Raw genomic sequence first — 13,824 nt, 5'->3', positions numbered from 1 at the left:
TTTTTAGGAGGGAAAACGTCTGCGTCATGACAAATTATCTCATATCTTCTTATTCATTTCACACGGTTTGCTTTATTTTTAGAAATTCGTAAACCTCGTTTTGTTTTGCACTCGGTACTTTGGTGAAATTCATTATTCGTAATGCTTTTTTTATATTAAATTGTTCTTTGTTCGTTCTCTTGGCTTTGGACTTGCTTTTTTTACACAAACTTGTGATCTTCTTGCTGTTATTTGCATATCCTTGTTTTGTGTTTTGTAATTCTGATTTTTAGGAAAAATTGCCCCTAAATTCTTTTTGTTTTTTTTTTAGTTTTTAGGTAATTCTTATTCGCTTTCTTTTTTCTTTGTGTTTATTTTTTCGTTGCTTTACTCCGATTTCTCCTATATTTTATTGTTTTAAAAATCCAGTGTTTTTGCCCCAACAGCCTATCACCTGGAAAAACTCCGATGCTTGGCAACCAGTCGGATTTTGGCTTTTATCGGTGTTTCTGGCTTTACCCTGATGTAAAACAAATATTTGTCTAATTCTGTTTTGTTACAAATAGGTCTAGATCTTCGTGCACCATTGCCAATGAGATCTAGGTCTTTGTTGATTCAGTTCTCCAAATATTTTAGACTGATTTATTAAAAAGTCTGGAACTAAAAAGTAGGTCATTGTAAGATGTCTACATGAAGTCATTTTTTATCTGTTATTTTGTTTTTAAAAATAAGTTGATAACGCGATTACATTCGAATTTCAATGAACTACAAATAAAAGGAACGAGTGTTGTACGTGACGTCTTTGAATGAAAATTATATGATCCAACGCTTTGATCAATACTGACATGCATAAGGCCTTTGTGGGAGCTATGTAATAATAGTATAGTAGATTATCGAATATACAATAATAAAGATGAGGTAATATTCAATATATTAAACCACAAGTTTCATATGGATATTGGTTTCCCACACGCGTCCCGAAATTAGAAAATGAACCGCTAAGATAAAAAGTGTGTTTTATACAATTTTTTATTGTAGCAGTATTTCACTTTAATTTAAAAAAAAAGTTTGAATTTTTTTACAAAAACGGTTAAGTTGTCAACGGATAACAAATGCCGTTTTTTCACCACTATGTAGCTCGAGAACTTGTCATTATTATGTCGTCTGCTTCCAAACTGGTGAAATTAAATTTCTCTGCTACAACTAGACAAGGAAAAGCTTATGTTAGGTTGCTTAGAATAAGCTAAATATTTAGTGGAAATGGAAACAAACGTCAAAAATAATGGTCTATTAGATTAGAGATTTTTATTCAACCAAGTGAAAAAAATCAGGTGAAATCATCTATGCGTCAAAAATAAACTTACATATAAACCTATATTTATGGTTGTAAATCCTCCAGTAGTGAAAAGAGTAAATATATAAACCACGGGGGAGAAGACTTTCTAGTCCTCACTTTCTAATTTTCCAAGATCTGAAGGATCAATGTAATAATAATAACGCTTGAGCCAAAAAACTGACTTCTTTCCTTTGGTATATAATTACTATTATTCTATCTATAGCTTTGATAAGCAATTGACAGAAGTACCAACTAACAAAACAGTTATTTAAGAAGTATTTTAAAACGGAAGCAACTAAGAGCAATGCTTTAATGAGGTTCTTAAAGCACTCAACTTCTGATTTTTATAGCAAGTTGTTTACATTAGTAGTAGTAATCATTACAACTACGAGTGAGAAATTTGTAGTAATTTTACAAGTATTGTAACGTGTCATGCATAACGTTTTATCAACGACTAGTCGAATGTCACCAAAATGAAACAATACGTTACATTATAAAATTTGAACTCATTTATTCGAAAACTGAAAACGTGATATAATTGTTCCTTAACAATACGGTCCTAATTATAAACAATATAAATTTATAATTCAATATGTAGAATGATCCTTTTGGTGGTGGCTTAGGATGAATCACTATGAGAATTTATTAGTCTATTAATAACCATGTTGGCTTTCTGGTGTGCTTTTATAAATCACGCCTTGGGCTTATTTCCTCCAAAACCGGAAGTTGCACGAACGTCACCCTCGAAACATCTCAATTCCAAGATCCTGTTTAATTCATCTCCACGCCAACAATAAAAACACATAAAGGGGTAGCAGCACTCCAGAATTTACATCTAGCAACACTTATTAAGACGCCTTGATTACCTCGTGGAACCTCTTTCAACACAAAGCACGTAAAATTCCATCAAATAAAAAGCTAAAAGCACGCCTTCTCTCTAAATGATCAACCATCGATTTTATAAAAATATCTGAAAAAACATCTTTTGTTTCAGACATCCAACTCCCCTCTTTAATAAATCAAATTTTTGTTGTGTGCTCTACACGTTTCGTTTTTTAAAGTGGTCGAATATCTGAATTATAGCTAATGCGAGTTTATGAAATTGATAGCAATATCTCTTCGATTTTATATATTAGGGCATTAGGATCGGTCGGGTTTGGGAAGATATAATGAAAAAAAATATTGTTCCCGTTTATTGCTCTAGCGGAAAGCCTTCGAATTTCTCCTTTATCGGAAATAAATTATTCATCGTTGCACCTACATAAAATATTTTTCGAGCCACTCGTTAAATTCAAGTCAAAACACAGAAATTTACATAACTTTCTGGATATTTGATGTATGGGTAGAATCCAGTGGTTCTTGGGTCCGCAGATAATATAGAAAAGATAATGTCGCGCAGTATTCGGAACGCATTCATAGCTTACAGCTGAAATCCTGCTGTGCCACAATTCATGCATATTAATGGAGGTATAGTCTGGCAATGCTTCGCGAAGGATTTTTTTTGTCAGGCGACCGATTAGTTTACGCTGGAACGCCCTTCACGTGTTGATTAAGTATGCATTGCGACCTTTATAGTGATAAAAGAGAAAAAACACTCGAATACTTGGGACGCAGGCACCTAAAGGTCAAAATTTGCATTTTTTGTAAACATGATCATAATAGTAATTATATACCAAGAAAGAGAAGACACTTTTCTAGGCCGAGCGTTATTGTTTCCCGAGTTTCAAAGGATTGAGGGAAATTAGTACGCTCTAACTGTATGATGCTGTTTTCATTCTCATTAACTTAATAAAGGTAACCCAAAATCCAATTTTCTTTATACAGGGTGTCCCAGAACTCCCGCCCCAGAGAAAAAGGGCTTATGGAGGCAACAATTTTGAACCAAAATTTCGAAACTATAATTTTTTAATTAAAAAAATAACCGAGATAAGACAAAAAACTGTAGCCAATCCTGAAGCTGAACAGAATTTGAAAATTGGTAACTATGGACACATACTATCATCCATTGGTCAGATGAACATTAGACTCTCGTTGCCTAGGAAATTGGGATGGCCTTTTACTCCACTTCTCGAATAAGCTTTTGGGGTTGGTTGTTAACTTTTTATCAGTTCTTGAATACTATTAAACTTAGTCAATTTTTGTTTTGAAATTTACCATCTGTATTGCTGTCGGCACCCTCCCTTGCTCTATGGGGCGCGAGTTCTGGGACACCTGTATACTTGTAGGATAGAAATCTAATTTCACAGTTTGAAAACAGACAATATAATGATATATTCACAAGCTAGTAGTGAAAAAAAATTGTATGTAATGTCTTAAAACAACCATCTTATGAAGTGATTTTGTTAGATACTGAATTAAACTTTGAAAGCCCCATATAATATAAAACTGATAAAAAAAGTCCATATTCAGTTGCCAAAACGGAAATGGATGTTTACTTCTGGATAAACATGGATGATATATCCAGCTAATACGACAATGCTTTGGAACATTTAAGCTATTTTTGTGTGCTCTAAAGAACTCTTTATTTCATCACATTGCTACATTGTTTTTTAAATTCATCGCACAGTTGTTAATAATAATAACAATTTTGCTTCGTTGATACTAACAATTATTACAAACTTGAGCAGATCTGCATAAGACTGCCGTTAACCACCAGTTTAGAACCACTTTGCATGCAAATTTCGGTTTTAGTTTCTTTTTTGACTTTACGCTCCCATTCTTTTTAACAATCACACTCTGTCCAATTTGCAGTCTTTGGCACTTCTGCAAAGTGCTCCTCTCGTCCCGCACCCCAATTCTTTCATTTCTACACTCCGCCGCCACCGAAAATGATCTTGGCTCTAAACCGAACTGATAACCCTGTTTCATGTTCCCTTAACACAACTTATCGTAGATAGGCCACAATTTACGACTTGCTGAAGCCGCAACATGCGCACATACTTCGTTTTCATTAATTTTTTTTTGGTGATAACTGAAGCATGTTTGATGTGAAAAATCGATCTCTTCCAAAAACCGTCAGAGTAGGATAAGTGTAAAACCAAGCATCGGTTATTTTTATCTGAATCAGCAACGATGAAGGCCGTTGTTTAGGCTGGATTACACATTTTTCCGGATTAATCCACCGGTCGAAATGTGTCGACTTTGCGGAACAGCGAGAACCTTTCCGGAACACGATTTATCCCGGCATCAGCTGGATTCAGGAATTTTAATGGTAATAAAGGCGATTATTGACTGCGCGTGACACGCAGATAATAACGTCTATCCAAAAGGATGCTGTTTTATGACGGATCTATAGTTATTTTTATCCGTCGTAAAATTTTGATATAACCAGTACAAACGATCATATGCTAAAAATAAATGGACTTACAGGTAAAGTATTATGATTTATAAACAACTAGACCCTTGGCGTAATCCAGTATAGTGTAGTTGTTTCACGTAACGGCTTGACTTTTCATAAAATGCTCGATTATGTGGCTGTGCAATGTGGTTCGATATCCGCTAGAACTTTACCTCGTAAAGTTAAATTAATTCTAGCAGTTCGGCTGGAAATGTATCATAAATGTTATTAAGCAAAATTTTAATTTCCAATTTTAATTGTGAAAACCTTTTTATATTACACCGTTGGGTTGGTGTCCTTAATTGAATTCTTTACGTGGTTTGAAACACTTTAAAAAAAAGCTCTTTGTGAAGCGTTTACTTTATTTTTTAGCGATAAGCCTTGATAACAATATCAGTTATCTATGTTATTTTCACCTTTATTACAGATAAAATTGCGCACACTTCTTTTAGATAAGGATTATGTTGAAACTTTTAAAATCATGAAACTACGTAACGTGGAAGAATGATAAGTTATTCCGACGCGTCGCGTCGGTACAAAAAATCTAATTTCGTGCCTGGCTCGGCGTCGCTGGTCAGAGCAAAATGGAGTTTACGATAGATAATGATTTTATTCTTTTTGCAGGTAATCTACGATGTTTAACACGGCTATTTTTGCTCTGTTTCAATATGGTTTATTTTGTGCAAACAAAATTTTTCGGTTCATTTTTAATTCCTCCTATTCAAACTTTGAACCGCTTAAATGGTTTAAGTTTAGCCGATCCCATAAGAATCAGTTTCTCTAAAACACAGCAATCAGGAACGATTATAATTTTGTCCAGGAATTAATCATCCCTTGTTCTCTAAGTGCTAATAATAATCATTTAGCTCCCTCCTCCAGCAATCTATGTCACCGCCTAATTCCACCATTACGATGCTCCAAAATTGCTGTAATAAGTCGAAATACGCTGATGTCCGTAATTTCTTCTTGAAGTACGCCACCTGCTACCCAAATTTGTTTTTGTTATTTTTTGCAAGATGAATATCCGAGATTAGACCTAGAGCGCTCACATAGAGCTATACTTTCAAACGATCTCTGCTTGTTTTTTCGTGTCGTTGAGAATACGTGAACGCTATTGTTGAGCTTTTGCTTGAGGGAGACTCATTTTCTTGGCAAAAATGGACTCGTGTTACGGACTTTTCTTCCATTTTATAGATTTAATATCAGAGAATTGTAGCACATGAATTGGACTGTTGAGACTTGTTGCTCGTTTTAATTTTCTTGAAACGACTACCGTGAATTAGTGGACGATACTTAAGAACGAGGAAGGCCTCGAACCGAAGAAAAAATGCATTAAATTTTATTTTACTGCAAATAGAAAATAAGGTCAGAGGATATCTTGAGTAATATTTGCCTTTAGCTGTTGTTCAATGTGTTTTTTTATTGGACTTTTATGTGTAAAATGATCTTCCTTCGATATGTTTTAAAACAAAATGATCCATGATCAAAGCTTTATTTTTAATAGTTATTTAGAGTACAAGCGCCAAAATTACCTCATAGTTGTATGTGAGCGAGCTTTTGCTATGAGCACCTAGCGAGAGTAATGTACATGTCTTTTGGTGCTCTAAAAGTAACATTGTTGCAGTGTTTTTTAATTGTTTTTGATGCTTTAAGAGACTCCTTCACTGTTGTGTGTTTTAGTTTTAATCAAAACATAATAATTATAGAAAAAGCAATATCAAATAGTAAGCTTTCTCAGGAACAATCATTTTAGAAAAAAAATAACAATGAAATGTCATTATTATTAAAGTGTCAAAACTCAACAAATGACGTTTATTATTGGATCTATTTAATAGTTTTTACAAGCAACTGAGAGTAGTACCAGCTCACAAAAAAGAGCTTCAAGAAGTTTCTTAAATCACCGAGATAAACTAAAAAACGATGCTTTGATGTAGCTTTTAATGCACCGAATTAGAAAAACAACTGTCATTTTTGATGGCGTAAAAAATCAATATTATTCTTTATTAACTCGTTAGAAAAATGCGTTTTCAATAATATGCAGATAATTCACACGCTTTTGACGTATGTTGGTGCAAAAACTGGAAAATTTATTGTGCGTTTCGTTTCATTAGCTAAAATAAATAGGGCACAATACTAACCACAACTATTATCTATAAAAATAACTATTTGTTATACCTATTTTGGAAAGTACGTTTCAATTTCAATTTTAATATTGAAATGTCGATTTGAAGTCCTAGTGTTTAATTTATTTTTCATAGCATATGGCTATTGTGCAGCTCTTTTAAATTACCCAGGAATTAAAAACGTAAAAATCAAACTTCAACCAGCTCGGGTCAGCAATGTTTTCTGTTATTTTTACTTCGTAAACATGTCGTACTGTAAAGCAGCATAAATAAATTAAATGAAAATAAAATAAGAGTTTGTTTATTTATTTAACTTTGACTTGACATTCCTTAATATTTGCTTTAATGAGTATAAGTAAATACACAATAACTGTTGATTACTCCAGACTTTTAAATTGGATTAGACGAAAATAATTGGATTTGGTTAGATTTAAGAGAGTGACTCGCTCGCATAAATCGCTTATTCGCTCTCGCTCAGTTTGCGGATTATTTTATTATGTGCCTAAAAGGTCTCTGGCCCTGGTGTTATTGAAAATCGATCCAACAATTTAGGAAGATATTTATTGTAAATTGGTAGCGATTGGTCCGCAGTCCCTCGTATTATTCTGGTGCTTTTACAACAACATTATCCTGTCCGGGAATAACGTTTCAATTTAATGCGAAGTCTGTTGGATTTTGACAGAGATATAATTGAACGTGGCTTATGTCACACGTATCCACCGCACAAGTCGTATCTATACGATTAATATCCATCATACATATTCATCGCAAAACAAGCCACGTTTCGTGTTTGATTTTGATAATCGCCACAAAATTAATATGGTAATGGTCGTGACACGTGCTTACAATGCCGAATTTACGGTCTTAGTCGGTGCCGAATGGAAGCTGAATCTGATAAAGGGAGGCAGAAGCGAAGGGTGCTGCGGTAACGCTCGCAAATGTTGTCTTGGAGAATAAGCGGATATTTTACGACATTGTTAAATATGTAAACGTTAAAGACGCTGAAATTGCAAATTGGAAAAGTGCTGTGTGGGGAATGAAATGAACGGACTTAGCAGCGAATAATTTTTCCATTTGCAAGATTAAATTCACAATTTTGCTTCATATTATTTTATCGCTGTATGTTTATGTAATATGCTCTTAACTCTCGACGTAAAGGTGCAGACTTCTTGTATTAAACTCGTTTTGAATGAGGTGCTGCCGTGGAGCTCTAATGTTTCGAGTTTACTAAAACATTGCTTTGATATTAACACTTGTAAATGTACATTAAAATTAAAAGCGGGTTTTCCTAGCAGTTTATTTAAGAAACTAGTAGAATATTAAGAAACAAACAAGTAGATAGAACTAAACGCGGCTAAACACTGAGAGGTAATTAATTAAATCTTAACAAGGCAGATTCTATTTGTATTCCTAACTCTAATTTTAAATGAATTTTTGTGCTGCTAGCTTGGGAACATGTCATTATATCGTCTAATTCAGAAATGTGAAATTACCAGTGATTTTTGGGTTGCTTATATTACCTACACTAAATATTAAGGATGGAAACAAACGTCATGTATACGTCAAAAATAAGGGTGTTTTATCGGTCTTAGATAAGACATTTTTCCTCAACAATTGGAAACGACAATATTTATACCGTGAGGCTTTTTCTTTAAAATACACCAATAACATATTTGCACTCACAGAACTTGCGTCCCAGAGAGCAAGGAGCGTGCCGACAGCCATACAGATGGTAAATTTCAAAACAAACATTAACTAAGTTTTAGTAGTATTCCAGAACGGATAAAAAATTAACAACCAATCCCGAAAGCTTGTTTTAGAAGTGGAGTAAAAAACCATCCCAATTTTTTGACCAATACACGATAGGAGTTACAAAATTTTAATTTCAAAATTTTGGTTCAGAATTGTTGTCTCCAGAGCCCTTTTTCTCTGGCGCGCGGGTTCTGGGACACTCTGTATAACTAATGGAGAGAAGACTTTTCTGTTTTCTAATATTAACGTTGGGGTCAGAATAGCATCTTTTCTCCCTTGGAATATAATTACTATTATTTTATAGCTTTAAATAATTACTATTATTTTATAGTTTTAACAGGTAGTTAACAAAAGTACCAGCTCATAAAACAATTATTTATTTAAGAAGTATCTTAAAGCATTGAAAGTATCTGAAAAACAATGTTTTAATGGGGTTCTTAAAGCACGGAAATTCTTATTTCTATTGATATTTAAATTAGTAGTGTTCTAAAGCAATCGTGACAACTATGCGTAAGGAATATGTGGTAACCTCACGATTATTGTACATAGCTCACATGCGATGTACAACATTTTATCTAAGACTGCTCACGCCTAAAATATATAAAATTAAGGCATCTCAAAAAATAATAAAACTCGGGCTAGAAAAATGTCGTTTCTCTCTTGGTATACAGAATGTCTCAGAACTCATGACCCAGAGACCAAAGGAGGGTGCCGGCAGGAATACAGATAGTAAATTTCAAAACAAAAATTGATTAAGTTTAATAATATTTGAGAAAGAATAAAAAATTAACAACCAATCTCGAAAGCTTATTCTAGAAGTGGAGTAAAAAGCCCTCCCAATTTCCTAGGCAACGAGAGTCTGACCAGATAGTATAGTCTATACCAGATAGTATAGTGCCCATAGTTTCAATTTTCAAATTCTGTTTAGCTTCCGGATTGGCTACCGTTTTTTTGTCTTAACTCGATTATTTTTTGAGTTAGAAAATTTTTGTTTCAAAATTTTGGTTCAGAATTGTTGTCTTTTTTCCCTAGGTCACGAGTTCTGGCACACCCTGTATATGTAATTTAGTTAATTACTATTGTAGAAAATTGGTGGTTAAAAATGTTGGATGCGCTGGGCAACAAACATTTTTATTAGCAATTTTAGACATGAAACTTGATATTTGAAACATCATAAACATTAAATTCTCCATTCATTTCAGTCTAGTAGATAATTTAATAACTCACCGTAAAACGACTAAACATTGTATCATTGTAATTGTTACCCTTCTTTTACGACTAATACAATAACAGTTTATTTGTAATTTTGTACGCAATATGAGATAGCACAACGGCGCGTTTTATCTCCTGACCTGTGTTTTATGTCACCTGTAAAACTGATATTGCTCTTTAATTGTTATTTAAGATGTCTCCAGAAGCTTTGATAACACCTATATATTCTAAGTGGAAAGTCGTAAAAATCATATTTATGTTTTAAATAAATAAAGATTTATTACAAAATCGATTTCTTCTCAGTACATGAAAATTTTAAATTTAAACAGCAGCTTAAATAGTCTATTTCTTTATTCACTGAAACGTTAAATTACAAAATAAAAATAAACACAACTTTATAACATATCTTGGCATGGAATTGAGAAGAATTTAATTTTGTAGATCTACTTTGCGAGCTGCCTTTTTATTCATTTGGTTTTTTGCTTCAACCGCTTTGTGAGAAACTTTATTAGAGATTCTATTTCTGTCGTATAAATAGATGATGTACATAAACTCAGCTTTTTATGCTCAAAGATACAGTTTTTGTGTTCATGAAATTAGATTACAATTACCCAAAAAAAAATCGATTATTTTTTGCCAACAGGTTGGAGTCGACCCAAGACGAAGGATGACGCTGACGCGGCCGACACCGACGCCGAAATCGAGCCTTTGATCATCGACCGTGGACCGTATTTCGACAAGAGCGCATCAAAAAATGTGACCGCCCTCGTCGGCAAAACCACTTACTTAAACTGCCGAATTAGAAATTTAGGAAACAGAACGGTGAGTGCCATTTCCATGTTTATGGTTTTCGGATATCTGTTCTCTATTTGTGTAGGTTTTATTATTATTATCATCGTTATTTTAGCAGTAAGTCGTTTATTAGTGTAGACAAATAATAATTTTCGATGGTCGTGGACGAGTTCATGCCAATAGCTATTATCGGTTTCCGTTTAGTGCGCAAAATAATCCATTTCGATGGCTATAAACACCTCTTGGAATCGATATTTTTTACAGTGATAACAAAGAGCAGATTGAGTTCTCATTTCATTGGACAGCTGCAGTAAACCCTTCTACAGGAAAATAGAGAAAACTTAAGAGAAACAGGAATTGGCAGATTATCTTTACGTCTTTTTTTGGGTCATCTTATTTGTCTTTGATTCTAATTTTCCTTTATGCCTCTTCGCTCAATCTTAATCATTCCAATGTTGACAATGTTGATGAAGGTCACTCTGCTCTAGCGATTGAATTAACGTTCGAGCATCATCATCACACAAACCTTTCTAAAAATAACCCGCCACTGGTCGTTTTCATTAAGGGTGGCGTTACCCTACCGCGCTTATTAATTACAGGATTCCCGTAACATCCTTTGTCAGCATAATAAAATATTTACCGAACGCAATGACTCTTTATTATTATTCTGGGGGGTTGTTTGGTTTTGGCATTTTGAGATTAGATACGAAATCCCATTTCCTTCAACCCTTCTGTGATATCCGTCTTGAAAAATCCAACCTCTCCTCAATAACAATAACAAAACGCATCTAGATGGGGGCAATTGGCTGATAGGACGGAAACAATGCTTCCATTGTTTGAATAGAGCGTAGAAAAGCCAGTCTAATATTCTCGAAAAAGTCAATATTGGTTTGCATTTTCATGTTGGATTTTCATTAAAATGGAAGTCGTGTGTAAAGTGCGCTTTAAAGCAAGCATAGGATGGTTCAATTTGCTACAATTTGTTCTGGCGATTAAAAACAAATTTCATTACAGTCACCATCAAATTACAATATAATTTTATCAGCTTTCATGTGAAAAAACTAATTAAGACGTGAGAGACGGGATACGTTCTTTGATGAAACAATGCGGAGGTCTAGAGGTACCCGCATGATGTGCTTTCGTGTTTCTCAAAGCTCTGTCTGTGACATAAAAGTGACTTTCAAAGTTATGTTGTAAGATGTTATTAAAAGCAAACTATGTTCTTTATGGATTTAATATTTGTAGCAGTTAAAAGAAGTAAAATATCTTGTTACGCTAGATCTGCTAAAATGATAACAAATAATATACTTGCTAGCCGGAATAACAGACTAGATAATAGAAATTTATTAAATTTAACACAAAACGTAGTGGAATACGGTACAAGTGGTTTGTAACAAGCAGAGTAAACGTTGAAAGAATAAAACAACCCGCCGAGGAGTGGAGGTATCAATTTTCGCTTTCAGTTTGTCTTTACATAAGAAAAACTTTTTTTTTTACATTTTTCTACGAGACAGATAACAGAAATGTATCTTAAAAGTGAAAGCATATTGATCCTCTTTTTTTTAATAGACATTTAATTATTTATACATTATATTACATTAGGACATTTCCTTAGATATAGAAATATGCGTATTGCTTTTTCTCTCAAAATTTCATCAAATTTCTAATTTTTAGATTATTTCTGGTGCCTAGTATTTTGGTAAAAGTAATGGTCAGAGTGTCATTTTATTCAACTTTTGGTCCATTTCAATTATTCTTTTTTTAGGTAATGAACTATTGGGTCAATCTTAAATTCTCTTCGTTTATTTAGATGACATTCTTCGTATTTTACTTTTTCTTAAATTTCTTAGAGCATTTTCTCACTTTTCATAGTAACATAGTTTATGTTGTCATTTTTGGGACAATTGTTTTTTATTTCTTAACTTGAGTTTCTTTCGCTAACCTGTTTTTAACTTTTACTTACATTTTAGTTTTCTTCTGTACAACACTTGTGTCCACCCCCAAAATCGCCTACCCACATAATTGACAAAGTTCTAGAAGCAAACGCAAATATTTGTTTTTTATCACCGATAGTTTTGACGTCGCGACGTCTTAAATATGAAATTTTTAGCTTATTGTGAGAGTTTGTGAAATCAACTCATAATTTAATTTTTTTCAATATAAATGTGTTAAAATTAACAAGATCAAACGAACTTACCAAGTGAAGTTCGATCTTGATTATGCTATCATCTTGCACAACGACATCATTAGAATATAGGTAGTACCCCCATTCTCTCCATAACACGCACGATATTTAAAGTAAGCAAATTCAAAACTCCCGCCACCCACCCTGTTGGTAGGCCTGCTTACTGGCGGTTCTGTCATTATTTTAAAGTCTTCGATGTCGCAACTTGGGAAGATCAGGGTTGCATCTTTTTGAAGATGCAAAGGGTGGGAGTGATGTCGTTGTGCAAGATGATAGCATAATCAAGATCGAACTTCACTTGGTAAGTTCGTTTGATCTTGTTAATTATGCCACTCATCTTGCACTTCGACATCATTAGAATATAGGTAGATGTTTAAAGTACGTTGCGACTCGACTTTTATTTATTCCATTCTCAATTTAAAACTGGAATAAATATCTGTAAACGTAAAAGATGAAAATAAATTATGTCAGTGTCACCAATGACAAGGCTAACCTAATATAAACGTATATTAGGGATAATTTAAAACAACCTTAGCAAAAGAACCACATCTATTTTACATAATAGAACGGTTATAATGCCGCACACAACGGATTTTTGGACCATCTTAAGAATAGTCCTTTCCTAAAGGCTCTAGCGGCATTTGCCCAGAAAATAGAGGCGTCAACACCTGCTGTTTCCAAAACATCCTTTATGGCTCGACTAATTGTAGCGAAAGAGGCATTCTTTTGGAAAGTTGGAAAAAAGACGAGAACAAACGTCTTATCTTCTCCCTTTGGTGAAGTGCAAGCTTCAATATTAAAAAACAGAGAGATATGTCTGCGTTTAATGAAATTGTGCGAAGGTGTGCTAAGGCAACACTGAGGTCCAAACTTTATCCTACTTGGGACTTGATGACCTCAAGTGATAGATATGCTTAAAAAAAAAACGTTTAATCCTGTGATCCTCACCTAATTTAGGAGTAAAAAGAAAGGCCAAAGCCGAATTGAAACTGTTAAGAAAACCGTACGAAAATCCGTCTTAAATTCGTATGTCAGAAAGGACAAAACATTGTCTACTGATTTCAATATAACGTTTAACGCAAAAGTGGCTCCGTGACTACATTTCTTC

At 33.8% G+C, this 13,824-nt stretch overlaps 1 protein-coding gene across 2 annotated transcripts in view; it reads left to right on the top strand.

Moving 5' to 3' along the window:
• Positions 1-13,824, top strand: part of LOC148180962 (neurotrimin-like) — a 117,996-nt gene that overhangs the window by 36,042 nt on the left and 68,130 nt on the right. For both annotated transcript variants that reach the window (XM_088032445.1, XM_088032439.1), the window contains exon 2: positions 10,383-10,561. In XM_088032445.1, the coding sequence (XP_087888571.1) occupies positions 10,383-10,561 (179 nt within the window). The remainder of the gene's footprint in view (positions 1-10,382; positions 10,562-13,824) is intronic.

Source organism: Gnatocerus cornutus, chromosome 1 (assembly GCF_029298725.1).
Source record: "Gnatocerus cornutus isolate USDA-ARS CGAHR chromosome 1, icGnaCorn1.1, whole genome shotgun sequence".
NCBI lineage: Eukaryota > Metazoa > Arthropoda > Insecta > Coleoptera > Tenebrionidae > Gnatocerus > Gnatocerus cornutus.
Note: the sequence above shows the minus strand (reverse complement) of the source record. Positions and strands in the feature narration are given on the sequence as shown.